The 13,143-nt window shown below is 35.7% G+C and overlaps 1 protein-coding gene across 1 annotated transcript in view; it reads right to left on the bottom strand.

Annotated features, from left to right (window-relative positions):
- Positions 1–13,143, bottom strand: part of gfpt1 (glutamine--fructose-6-phosphate transaminase 1) — a 47,489-nt gene that overhangs the window by 33,277 nt on the left and 1,069 nt on the right. The window contains exons 2-10 of the mRNA XM_048210850.1: positions 8,675–8,782; positions 8,455–8,562; positions 7,392–7,517; positions 7,228–7,286; positions 7,000–7,131; positions 6,850–6,911; positions 6,055–6,134; positions 4,442–4,550; positions 3,808–3,971 (exon numbers count right to left, since the gene is read on the bottom strand). Coding sequence (XP_048066807.1) covers positions 3,808–3,971; positions 4,442–4,550; positions 6,055–6,134; positions 6,850–6,911; positions 7,000–7,131; positions 7,228–7,286; positions 7,392–7,517; positions 8,455–8,562; positions 8,675–8,782 — 948 coding nt within the window. The remainder of the gene's footprint in view (positions 1–3,807; positions 3,972–4,441; positions 4,551–6,054; positions 6,135–6,849; positions 6,912–6,999; positions 7,132–7,227; positions 7,287–7,391; positions 7,518–8,454; positions 8,563–8,674; positions 8,783–13,143) is intronic.

Raw genomic sequence — 13,143 nt, 5'->3', positions numbered from 1 at the left:
TGGAAGACTTTATATATTATACATAAAATGTATATATTATATATAAAATTCAACATGCCAATGTGGCTAGTAGGAGTGACTGCGTTACACACCACTGCTGAAATCCACCCGCATTTGGCGGGCATTAATGTCAAGCCCTGCATGTATTATTCCTGTTTGAGAAGCTGTTTCACTCAGATATACATCACAATAGGGAAGGAAAGACTATTATAACTTTAGTTTCATGTTGACTTTAAATCAAAATGTATATTTAATATTTTAAGTGCACAAGACATGAATGGCCCATTCCTAGACATTTCTAAGATGCATTTGATTAATATTAATAATATTAATCATTTCTGTTTGAATTTTTCTGATTCCATTTTAATGCTTTGATTAAATTTTAATAATCAAAAAGGATGTCTATTGGATCTATTTAATTCATAAAAAATAAATAATTTTCTAAAAATGAACAATAATATGAACAATAATAGTGACCTATGAAATATGTTTTTTCTGTGTTCTGTCTATTGTTTATGGATTCTGTGTTTTATAATTTAACACAAATTTATTATCAAAAACTATGGTAATCAAATGAATGCATATGAATGTATAAAAGCATTTAATTAAAAAACAATATAGAATAATACCATATTCCGTAAATGTTTTACAGGGGACCTATTATGCAAAATTCACTCTAACATGGTGTTTGGCTTTAAATGCGTGTTCCAAACACTCCTTTTTTTTAATCCCCATAAATCATAAGCAGTGTCTCAGAACAAGCCGTTTGCAGGTTCCTGGCAGTGTGACGTCACATTAGCCACAGGCCCCGCCCAAGAATGTTGACAGACACTGCCGTTTTAACATAGAACCGCCCTGAGCAAGTTCACAGTCCGCCACTGCTGCACACTGAAATGGCACATTTTTGCTCACCCCCAAAAAGTGGCAATTTTAACATGCTATAAAAATTATCTGTGGGGTATTTTGAGATAAAACTTCACATACTTCACTTTTACATCTTGTAAAAGGGGGCATAATATGAATTATTATTCATATTTTTATTATGTTTTGCAAGAGAAATTCATGTGTGAGCGAAAACATTTACACTTGTGCATTACTTGGATTTAATTTCATGTTACAATAATGTTACTCAACATTTGGTGGTATAATAACAGCATAATCAATTCAACACAATCAACTCAAAGAGCAAGAAAGAGTAGTGCAAAGAGACAAAGGCCTCTGCTAAAAATTTGCAATAATTTACTTCAAAATGACGCAAAGAGAAATTAAGCACCTCCTACAGCTCATTTACCATTAGCTAAAACAAGAGTTGCTTATGTGCAAAAATGACAAAATGTTCCTGAAATGGGGATTAGTTCATGCAGTGAGAAATGTCCAATTTCAGCTATTCAGTTTGTCCAGATGTTTCAAAACAACGTGATAGTGGTCCAAAAGGCCAAGTTTTCATATGAAACTGGTGTGTTTCCTGAGGCCATGGTGCAAATCAATGTTTGAGCACATGTGTTTGGTGCGTTACTGTTGCCCTCTTTGGCTCTCTCTCTCTGATTTACACCAGTCATTTCTCTCTTTCTCTCTTGTATGGCAAGAGTAAATAAAAAAGCTGTATTAAGAAGTTTGTCCTTAAACATCCTGAAAACATGTTTAACAAATCAATCTTAATGTGGGTCACACAGGGTGTGGTTGGTTCATTTCCAATCATCTGTGCATTTCTCCCATGTCAGTTCTGTAAAAGGAGATAATCACGTCTAAAAGCCTATTTGATTTCTAAGAAAACGTCACTCATTCATGTCAGAGTAGCCGCCTCAGACTATACAGGGGAAATATGAAAATAAATTCAAACATAGCAAATAATCACGTGTGCATGTCAGTTTCTGATTATTCTCGTATGCTCTATGCTCATCAGCATAAAGTGCCATCCACACCAAGAACGATAACTTTAACTATAAAGGTTTAATAATCATTTAAAGGTGCTAAAGAGGATGTTTTGTTTTATACATTTTTGCAATATTACTTGAAACTGTCTTTACTAACTGATAAAAGACTATTTATTAGGTGCACTGAAAGTAATAATATTAATATACATCATCTGTGAACGAGGTAGGGCCTTAAAAACATCAGCCAATCGTTTACGCGATCATCGCGTAAACGATTGGCTCTCTGGCTTGTCAATCACTGCCATGACGATCCATGTGAGAGACGCGCGGCTGCACGCTCCAGTAACTTTCCACACTCCACAGGCGCCGCATGCAATGTTTTGTCAGGAGACAGGAGAAACAACTGCAGATTATGAGTTACCTGCGGTGAGTCCAACATAATGAATCCACGGCTTTAGGTCGCGCACACACTTAACGATTGTAAGGCCGATTATGAATGTAAATTGATACTTATGACTGATCGCGCTCAAACGCGTCCAGTCAGAGCCAGTTGCTTTCAGTCTGCGATTACAGTCAGTGTTCAAATTCCATGTGAAAGTATATAAATCTGCTTCAGGAGCAGGAAACAATCGCTGTATGTTGAGCATAGTCAGAATGTTTTAGCTAGTCGTTAAATGTGTGCCCGGCTTAATAACACAGCGAATGCCGGTGGTAAACACTCGTGTTCCGATACTCGTGCACGAGTTTTGGGAGGCGTTCCCTCTAAATGAGCTGTGAAGGAGGGGGGTTGTTCTTACCCATGCGCTCATTTCAAAAACTCAGTCGACAAAAAGAACCTCTTTACCACCTTTAATTCTAAGAGAATAGGGAAGTCCACATCACAACGATAACGACACAAAGGAATAATATCGTTGGAATCACTTTCAGAACTATTTTCTTTTCCACTTGATGAATGATAAAAACATTGACAGCCAATCAGAACCCACTCGAATTTGAAGTGCTCGAGCATTTAAAACGGCCGACGGCAAAACCGCAGCATGCTTATAATAAACAGAATATTATCATCTGGAAGCTAATATATGGTGAGAACAGGCCTCATGTCTGATCATATTCTTGCCTGCCAATTGAAGTGACATGTTTGCAGGCTTGGCATATCTGTGGTTTTAATACATGATATTAGCAGTAATAAATTTATGGTTATCTGAACTTAACTGCACTGCACACAGTTTTTGTAGTCCAGAATGTGTTAGTTGTACTAATGATAATTAAATTATTAATAATTATTTAAAACAATACATTTTTCCTGAGAAGTGACTCTGCAAACAATCTATAGTGCTTCCTTTGAAAGTTCCTACCTTGGAATTTTATTTCCAGCAAACTGAATAAGACTAGGGCTGGGTATTGACAAATTTCACAATTCAAACTGATCCGATCTGGATATATATGTAAAGTACATGTGAATTTTTCTCAAGGGAAAAAAAATGTCTCAACTAATGCTGTAAACTATACAGGGAAACCTGTAAAAAGGTTAAAATTAACAACTGCTTTTTATACAAACAATTTAAATGCTGGCAGTTTTTATAATAAATTAAAGGCAGGTTTTATAATAATAAAGCTCCTCTCTAGAGTTGTTTTGTTTAGTTGACTAACAAGTTACGGTCAATGAATTTCTTTTCTGAGGTGAATGTAATGTTATGTAACAATGTTTACAAGCCGTTTTATTAACATCTTTCCGCAGTTGAAACACTGATTGAGTGATTATAGACGATACATTTCGATAAGTTCTACTGTGTCTTTCAACATACCTTCTGATGTTCATTCATGTTTATTTCATGCTATAAGTAATAAAGAGGAAGAGCCAATCAATTAGGCTGGAACTGGTGATTTCAATCAGCTCTTGCCAATTCTGTGTACAACATGCATCTGTCCTTACCCTTCATGATCTGCTGCAGTTCCATCTGAAGGGTCTGGATGGCGCGGGCCGGATGGTCTCCCGCTGTGCGCTTAATCCGATGAATGGAGAGACGGCCGTCACTCACAGCTGCAATATCATCGTCCTCGAGGAAGATGACCCGATTGGTGTGCTCGATGACAGCACTGCAGTGACAAAAGCACAGTCATATAAATACCAAGTTCTGTCATGAAACTCTAGATGACACAGGCTGATGGGTCCTTAACCCCAACCTGATGACAATCACATCATTAACTACATGACAAAAGCTGATTAGTTTCTGCTGTATCTGTAGCTGATGAGCTTGCGCTCAACATTTATATTCACAGCAGTGTGTCTGTGTATGTATTGGCAGTAGCAAGTTTCTATGCTTGCTCTGCAGCAGCAGCAGCGTAACAGATCTATTCCACCAAGACCAAATACATTAACACTGTCATATTCATTACAATGCTAAACTCCTCAGAGAGTTGTCATGATAGAAATGCATTTGAACACCTATTCTGTGTAAATCCACTCGATTCTTCTTGGGTTTTGCCCCATTCTCAGAAAATGCACAATATATGGATAAAACCAACAAAGAAAGTGAATGGATGAAATGAAACAGAAAGGAATGGACCTGGCATCAGATGCAAAGTAGTATTCCACAGCTTTCTCATCCACCGGAAATAGACACGTGTCCTGGTCCATCCTGGGCAGAGTATTACAGCTCTTTTTATCTTTACCAGCTATTTAAAAGATACAAATAACATTATCATTCATTATAGAACATAACAGGGAAATTTAACAGAAACTTGCATCATTTTTGTTTGGGTAACTCTAAAGAGAATTATATGTATGATGTTACAATCTAAAAAATGCTGTGTTGTTTAAACCCAAATTTGAGTAAATATGGTCTAACTCAAACGTTGGGTTAAATTTTTAAAGGTGCCCTCGAATGAAAAATTGAATTTATCTTGGCATAGTTAAATAACAAGAGTTCAGTACATGGAAATGACATACAGTGAGTCTCAAACTCCATTGTTTCCTCCTTCTTATATAAATCTCATTTGTTTAAAAGACCTCCGAAGAACAGGCAAATCTCAACATAACACCGACTGTTACGTAACAGTCGGGGTGTACGCCCCAATATTTGCATATGCCAGCCCACATTCCCAACATTATCATTATGAAAGGCATTAGACAAGGGCAGAACGTCTGGATGTGCACAGCTGAATCAACAGACTAGGTAAGCAAGCAAGAATGGCAGATGGAGCAATAATAACTGACATGATCCATGATATCATGATATTTTTAGTGATATTTGTAAATTGTCTTTCTAAAAGTTTCGTTAGCATGTTGCTAATGTACTGTTAAATGTGGTTAAAGTTGCCATCGTTTCTTACTGTATTCACGGAGACAAGAGCCGTCGCTATTTTCTTTTTTAAACACTTGCAGTCTGTATAATTCATAAACACAACTTCATTCTTTATAAATCTCTCCAACAGTGTGTAATGTTAGCTTTAGCCACGCAGCATAGCCTCAAACTCATTCAGAAACGATGTAAACAATATAAAAGTATACAATACTCACATAATCCGACGCGTGCATGCCGCATGCATGACGAACACTTTGTAAAGATCCATTTGAGGGTTATATTAGCTGTGTAAACTTTGTTAAGGCACTATTCAAGGCAAGCGCGAGCTCTGTGGGCGGAGAGTACGGGATTTAAAGGGGCCGCAGCATAAATCGGCGCGTTTATAATGATGCCCCAGTTAAATAAATTAATTTAAAAAAATCTATGGGGTATTTTGAGCTGAAACTTCACAGACACATTCAGGGGACACCTTAGACTTATATTACATCTTTTAAAAACATAATCTAGGGCACCTTTAAATTAACTTTTCAACCCAATGGTTGGGTTTGTTGATATTTGACCCGAATTTGGGTTGAAACAATCCAGCATTTTTTAGTGTGTATTAAAAATTGCAAACTACATCAACATACTCAAATTCTCAATACTCAAAATCAAATGTTACTTTATTTTTGGACTTCTGGACCTATTTGACAGAAATATTTGAAAGGAAATTACTTCCACTGAACAGAGATGGGCCAATGGGATCCGAGCATGTTGCAGGGCTGACTTGCTTAATGATTGTACAGCATATATGTGTCAGTTATTTGCAAAAATAAATTGTGCTGAATGCAGTGTGAGGTCAGTGTTCCTTATGAAGGCAGTGTGTGCAAACTCACAGGAGCGATACAGGATAGGGATGTGATCCGTGGAAAGCTTGTGGTCACTTCTAACTCCAATCAGTAATGGACCTCCTCTCCTGGATGGATACAGAGAAATATCCGTTTGAGTTAAAATAGTTAAAAGTTAATAAAATAAGCCTTTAAAAAAAAAACGCATTCAGCCACATCAATTCAAATCATATTTAAAAAGTCTGTTTAAAAGGTGTTAATTTTGTTTGAACATTTTAGGACGGCAGACTTGGCATTGCTTGAGGATCTTACTGCATGTTCTCTCAGGTGAGAGCGTTTTGTGTTTGTAACCTCAGGCATGCAATTGCTCATTTATAGAAATGTTGTGTATGCACATGTTGGGAATTAGGTAGAAATGGTACTAGTAGTTCATGTTTTATGAGTAGTAGGATAATCTCTCTCTATTTTTAGTTATGAGAAAGAACCATATTCATCTGCACAATCACGCAGAGCCGAAGCACAACCAAAACAATGTTCTTCCACAAAATGCATGCAGTTTTGTTTTTTTTAACCACAAGAGAGCCAAGTAAACCAGTAAATGTTGAAATTAACATCAACTAAGACATTAATTTTTTCAATTAAGACATTAATTCTTTCAGTTAATTTACTTTCAGTGTTAATTCATGTGAACTAATTTAGTTAACTAATGTCAACAAATTGAACTTTATTGTAAAGTGGTAAATCTTCACCATACCGCAAATGACTTGTTAAATGTCCCATCTGGTTTAATTTAGAATGTCTTTCACCTTTTCACTGATAACAGGAGCTCTGCTAGTGAATTACCTGCTGCCCACTGCCTCTCCTGGATAGTGCACACTTTTGAAGACAAGCGCAAAAGCTCCTTCCTAAACAGAGAACGCATTTATTACCACATCATTCTCATTATTCACGACCTTTAGATCCCCTCGTCAAGGTGACAGAAATGGTGTTTACTAGTTGCTGGGTGACTTGTTCCACAAGGGTGGCGAAGGTGATGTCGCTCTCCCGGTTGTCATACATGTACTTCACCAGCTTAGCGATGGTCTCTGTATCTGTCTCAGACTCAAACTCGTAACCTTTACTCTCCTGTATACATAAAAAAACAGAAGTGGTCAAAATATAGACATATGTTGGTTGGTTGGATGAATGGATGGATAGATGATGCCAAAATGTTTTACTTGCCAGAAACTTCTTCAGGTCTTTGTAGTTGGTGATGATTCCATTATGGATGACAATAAACTCTGCAAGCAAATAAAGTAATCGCAACTATAAATTATCCTAAATATTCTTTCACAGATTTGTGAAATTAAATACTTGTTATGAAAAGCAAGCTGTTGGTAACAGACCGTTGTTCTTGTCTGATCTTTGCGGGTGGCTGTTGACAGGGCTGGGGACGCCATGAGTGGCCCATCGAGTGTGAGCGATTCCCAGGTGCACGTCAAACTCCACCTCAAGATCAATTTCCTGTTGCCCTGTGGAACAGATGTTCAAATACAAACTGCTCATATCATATTTCAAATAAACAGTGGCACGATCACACTAAGGCTAGAAAATAGAAATATTCTTTATACAAGTATGCATGCACTTGGCCAATGCACTGCAAATGTGCGACTCATTGTACATATGTCAACGATAAAGAAAATGAAAAACACAAAATGTACTCTTTTTATATTCAAGTTAGTTTCGTGTTTATATAATTTTCAGAAAGTTCACCTGTTAAAACCTCTTCACGGTCACCCACTTTTTGAGCATAAATCTGAACTTAAATTCATGAATGTTTCAGAATACAGACCTAAGGTCTCTTTTTAAAGAAGACCCTCAGCAGACTATTGCAGGAGCTGTGTTAATGTCGTTGACGAATAATTTTTGCCATTATTTGTCAACAATATTTTTTCACAGACAAAAAAGAGACGATGACTAAATAAAAACCAGCTTTAAATGACAAAAACTAGATCTGAAAAAAAGATCTGAAAAAGCGCGACGAATCAATAATTTATAAATATCAATGTTTTTGTAGGTCACACAGCACATGACTTTGGTTTTAAGAACAAACTTTTTTTAAAATAATAATAAGCAGTGAAGCAGATTTGTTAAAGTGTTTTTTTTTCCGTGAAACAATTAGACAGGCGTGTCATCCTGACATTTTTACTTGTCATTGTCAACATGTTTATAACTTAATTGACTTTAACTTGCTCATCAAGATTCTTTTTAAACTGTTTATTTGTAAAAGAAAACAAACTAGAAGACAGTGTTGAGAATGAGACACATTGCATTGTGTTGTGGTTTGTGCTGTGACACATTTCGAAACACATTAACATGTGAAGTCGAGCTTCTAGAAGCGCTTTCATACTGGCATGGAGCGCGTTTTGGGCCTTAACCTGAACCTGCAAAATGAGCACCATTACTTACTATGGATTTCCTCATCCAAGGCTTTCACTTTTCCTGTTTGTTTGATCAGTTGGATGCTCTTGGAGTTGGTCTCCCATTCCTTACTGTTTCCCCCATCAATGCCCACACCTGCAAGCCAGAAAGAAAATGCTCTTTTCAAGATCAGTGGGTCCTGTACCAGAAGAGCTAATTGTCTTTTGTGTGTGTTTGTAATCATTTTTATGAGCCATTTGTTCCTGACCTGCGGAGTCATAGCCACGATACTCCAGGCGTTGCAGACCTTTGATAAGGACCTCAAGGATCTCACGGCGAGTGCGAGGCACGTGATAATTCAGATACGCAAAGATGCCTTCAGAGAGAAAAAGAAAGTGTGTTTTTAATTATGGACAATGCATTAAAAACTCTTCTGTTTATTTGTAAATTCAGCAATTAAATCAAAGACTATAGCTGGCTGCATTTCGAAGGCTGCGTACATCATCAAGGTTGTCTAATTTAAGAAAAATAACCGTAATAAACTTCACAGTTATTCCTTGTGAGGTGTAAATTGCAATTGAACGATTACTTTTCTTAAATGAGACCACCTCGATGTATGCAGCCTTCAAATGCGACCTCCGGAGGACGCAGCCTTCGAAATGAGATCCATAGTGTACCTTTAAATGGAAATATTTTTAAAATATATATATTATATATATATATATATAAAAAATGTAGAACATAATAAAAACATCAGTTATGAACAAACATTAAGTAAAATGAAGAATAGTATATTTATAAATTAACATTAACCTACTTGTGCATCCATATTACGTATATGGGTCATTGACGAATAAGGTTTTTTAAAGTGTAAAAAAAAAAAACATAATGAAGATATAATGAAATTTGAAGTTTTATTAAGTGTTAACAATGAGATTATGTAGTTTTTATAATCAATTAACACTGCTTTCGTCATTTTTTACAAGATGGACAAAATTTGTCACCAAAAAAGTCATTCGGTTTCACCAAAATTTCAGTTTCACCAAATGACACTTTTTTAGTTATACCGCATGATGATTTTTTCAAACAATGGTTACATGCTCATTTCTAGCTAGCAAAAGGACAATAAAACACTTTATATTTAGTACAAGTTTTTAAAATATTACAACATTTTCCATTTTATAGCAGTTGTACCGAATGACCTGATGTTTCAGGACATGTGTATGATTAAGTGAAAACATGAATTTTTCAAATAGTTAAGAGAGAGTTAGTAACTTTACTTCACGACCATGTGGTCCTTTGCAGGTGTCTGAATGATCTCACATCCTGTCACATGATATTGACCGCATTACTTGATCTAAAATGGTGCCTTTATATCGGTTACTCCGAATGACATTTATAACATTATTTTTTCCGGACATTCTTTCTCAAATAATTTTAATATCATTTTGCAGTATGTTGATAAATGATGTTATAAAATCACGCCAGAATAAAAAATATATACATTTTTTACCTTTTAAGATATTTTAATCACAAATGAAATGACTGTATTGGCCTTTGGATGGTTAAACCGAATGACCTTTTGACACTTCAATATCATTAAAATACCAAAAAATAATAAGCAAAATATAATTAAAACCTTTTGGATTCAATAAAAGAGATCTAGTTGTATTACCTTACATACTTTGGATGTCATATCTTTGTTTATTATTATTATTAAGGCCTTTGAACAAAACAAAACAAAAATAAAAAAATTGACCCATATATAAAATACAATTTAATGACAGGAAATGAAACTAAATTAAATGAACAATTAAGGCAATGTTAACTCAAAATTCACAAATGCATTTGATAATAGAAAAAATAGGCCCATTATTCAAAGCCAGTAGATTTCAAAACTCACACAAGCTATTAAAGGTCCCGTTTTTCGTGGTTTTTTGAAGCTTTGATTGTGTTTATAGTGTGCAATATAACATGTGTTCATGTTTCGCGTGTAAAAAAAAACAGTATTTTTCACATAATTTACTTATCTGTATACCGCTGTTTCCACGGTCATAAAAACGGGCTGATGACTTCCTTGTTCTATGAAGTCCCTCCTTCAGAAATACGTAACGAGTTCTGATTGTGCCAGCGGTTCCTGTGTTGTGATTCGACAGCAGTTTAGCGCATCTTGCCCGGAAAGGTCACGCCTCTTACCATAACATGGAGATGCACGCGCTCAGTGTTATTGTAAACATGTCTTTAATTTTACCCTATCAATTTGAGCCGGAATCAGACCCGGTGATTGGACTGCGGGATGAAAATAACAGTGTTTCGATGACATGGTGACAAACACACTCTACAAACGCAACTCTTGTGTATTCCTGTGGGCGGAGGTTAGTCAAAAAACTGTTTTAGTGACGTCATTAAAGAAGGAAGTAGAGGGATGTAGTCCAAACTGGCCGTTCGATGTAGGCGACTTCTGTTAAATAAAATATCTCGCTTGGCATTGAACTTTGAGCTTTAAAATTTTACAGATTTTATTTATACTCTAACAAATAGGGCTGCACGATTAATCGCATGCTTTTGTTATGCGTGTCTCGTCAGTAAAGCCGGTTCTGTGATTAGCGGTAAATGTCCATCACCTGCTTTCAAATGGAGTGGCACTTAATATACAGAGCCGTAGTTCGCGGACAAGCTACGCAATATCGCGTTCGTAATCGAAAGCGATTCATCTGCGATTATGAACACGATATTGCGTAGCTTGTCCGCGAACTACGGCTCTGTATATTAAGTGCCGCTCCATTTGAAAGCAGGTGATGGACATTTACCGCTAATCACAGAACCGGCTTTACTGATGAGACACGCATGACAATCTCGTGCAATTAATCGTGCAGCCCTACTAACAACAACATTACACACTAACTAAAGTTTGAAACATGGGATCACGAAGAACGGGACCTTTAAACTGCTAAACAGGCAGTTATAAGCCTCTCATAAAATGGTCAAATATTGGTCTAGCCAATTCATTTTCCATATATCACCCTATACCAGTATTTGTAGTGAATTATATATAAAAAAAAAAGCTATGTAAATTAGGATAGGCCAAATTCATCCGGCAATGGCTAATTAAAAGCGCTTGTACTAACTAAGGAGAATTTTTTTTTTTTTCTTCTCAGATTCATTGCAAATTTAATGAGAAAAAAAAACTAATTCAAGGGAGAAAAGCTGGAGCTTTCATTTCATTTCCATGAAAAATTATTACATTTAAAAATATTTCAGTGTGCATGTCTTCATCATGGTTAACAAATACAAAACATCAACTGTCTTTGCTATTCCTTGGAAAACTGCAGTGTCTCTAAAAACTGACAATCAGAAAGGGAAAGACTCTCCCTGATGAAGACAAAACTGGTTTGACACCTTTTAAATAACCACTGAGGAAATACGCTAGAAAGATGCCAATCTAGAAATGCATTGCCACAAACAACAAAGTGATACTGTGGAATGGAGTATGTCATTAAGGAAATGAAGAAGCCTGATGGAAAGAAACATGCATCTGTGTGGATACACACAGTCAGAACAAAATCAATGTTAGGAAGGAATCAGCTCAGCAAAATCTAATGTGAACAGCAAGATAACGAAATTGAAAATAAAGAAAATGAGTGGTATAAATGTTCATATCTTCATAGGGGATAAATGTACTCCAAGTATAGCACTATGAAAGGACAGAAACGTCACAGTAGCACCATTCAGTGGTCTGTATGCGGGCATTGCATATACGTGTGTGTGTGTGTGTGTGTGTGTGTGTGTGTGTGTGTGTGTGTGTGTGTGTGTGTGTGTGTGTGTGTTAGGTAGTCAAACAAGGCTCTGCTTTATTAAGACAGATGACTGGCTAAAATGAATAAAAAGATGGATTGTTAATATAGTTTCTTTCCCCCACGTCTTCAAAAAAATTAAACCTGAGGCCTACAGTAAATCAGTCAAAAAGATGATCTTTAAATATACTTTTACACTACCGCTGAAAAGTTTGAGGTCTTTAAGATTTTTTTTAATGTTTTTCAAAGTCTCTTATGTTATGAATTTACAGCAGTAAAAACTGTGATATTGTGAAATATTATTTTAATTTAAAATAACTGTTTTCTATTTTTAATATACATTTTAAAATGTAATTTACTACTGATGGCAAAGCTGAATTTTCAGCATCATTACTCACATGATCCTTCAGAAATCATTCTAATATGAGGATTTGCTGCTCAAGAAACATTTCTAATTATCATCAATGTTAAAAACAGTTCATGATTCTTTGATAAACAGCTCAGGTAAAAAAAAAAGCATTTATTTAAAACAGAAATCATTATAAATGCCTTTACTGTCTATCAATTTTGATCAATTTAATGTGTCCTTGCATAAAAGTATCAATTTCCTCTTCAAAAAAATATTTTACTCTTCCCAAACTATTGAATAGTAATGTAAACTTTAGGGGGATAATCTTATAAAAAGTATGAAGAGTAGTATTTTACATTTAGCATTACATTTTCACAGTATTTACTAAACAAGTTAATGTTTCTTGCAGAAAAAAATTATAATTTAGATTTTCACGACTATTTTTCCGGCCTCTCTTTGACCCATAGGATTTTGTAGCTATACCTATATGTGTGTATGTAAATAACCATACAGTATGTAAACTATATGTGCCTTTAGAGTATTTCTACACGATATACTGAGCTCTTCTTTCTCCCCAGAAGAGCAAAGAAAGGC

The sequence above is a fragment of the Megalobrama amblycephala genome, linkage group LG12 (genome assembly GCF_018812025.1).
Source record: "Megalobrama amblycephala isolate DHTTF-2021 linkage group LG12, ASM1881202v1, whole genome shotgun sequence".
NCBI lineage: Eukaryota > Metazoa > Chordata > Actinopteri > Cypriniformes > Xenocyprididae > Megalobrama > Megalobrama amblycephala.
Note: the sequence above shows the minus strand (reverse complement) of the source record. Positions and strands in the feature narration are given on the sequence as shown.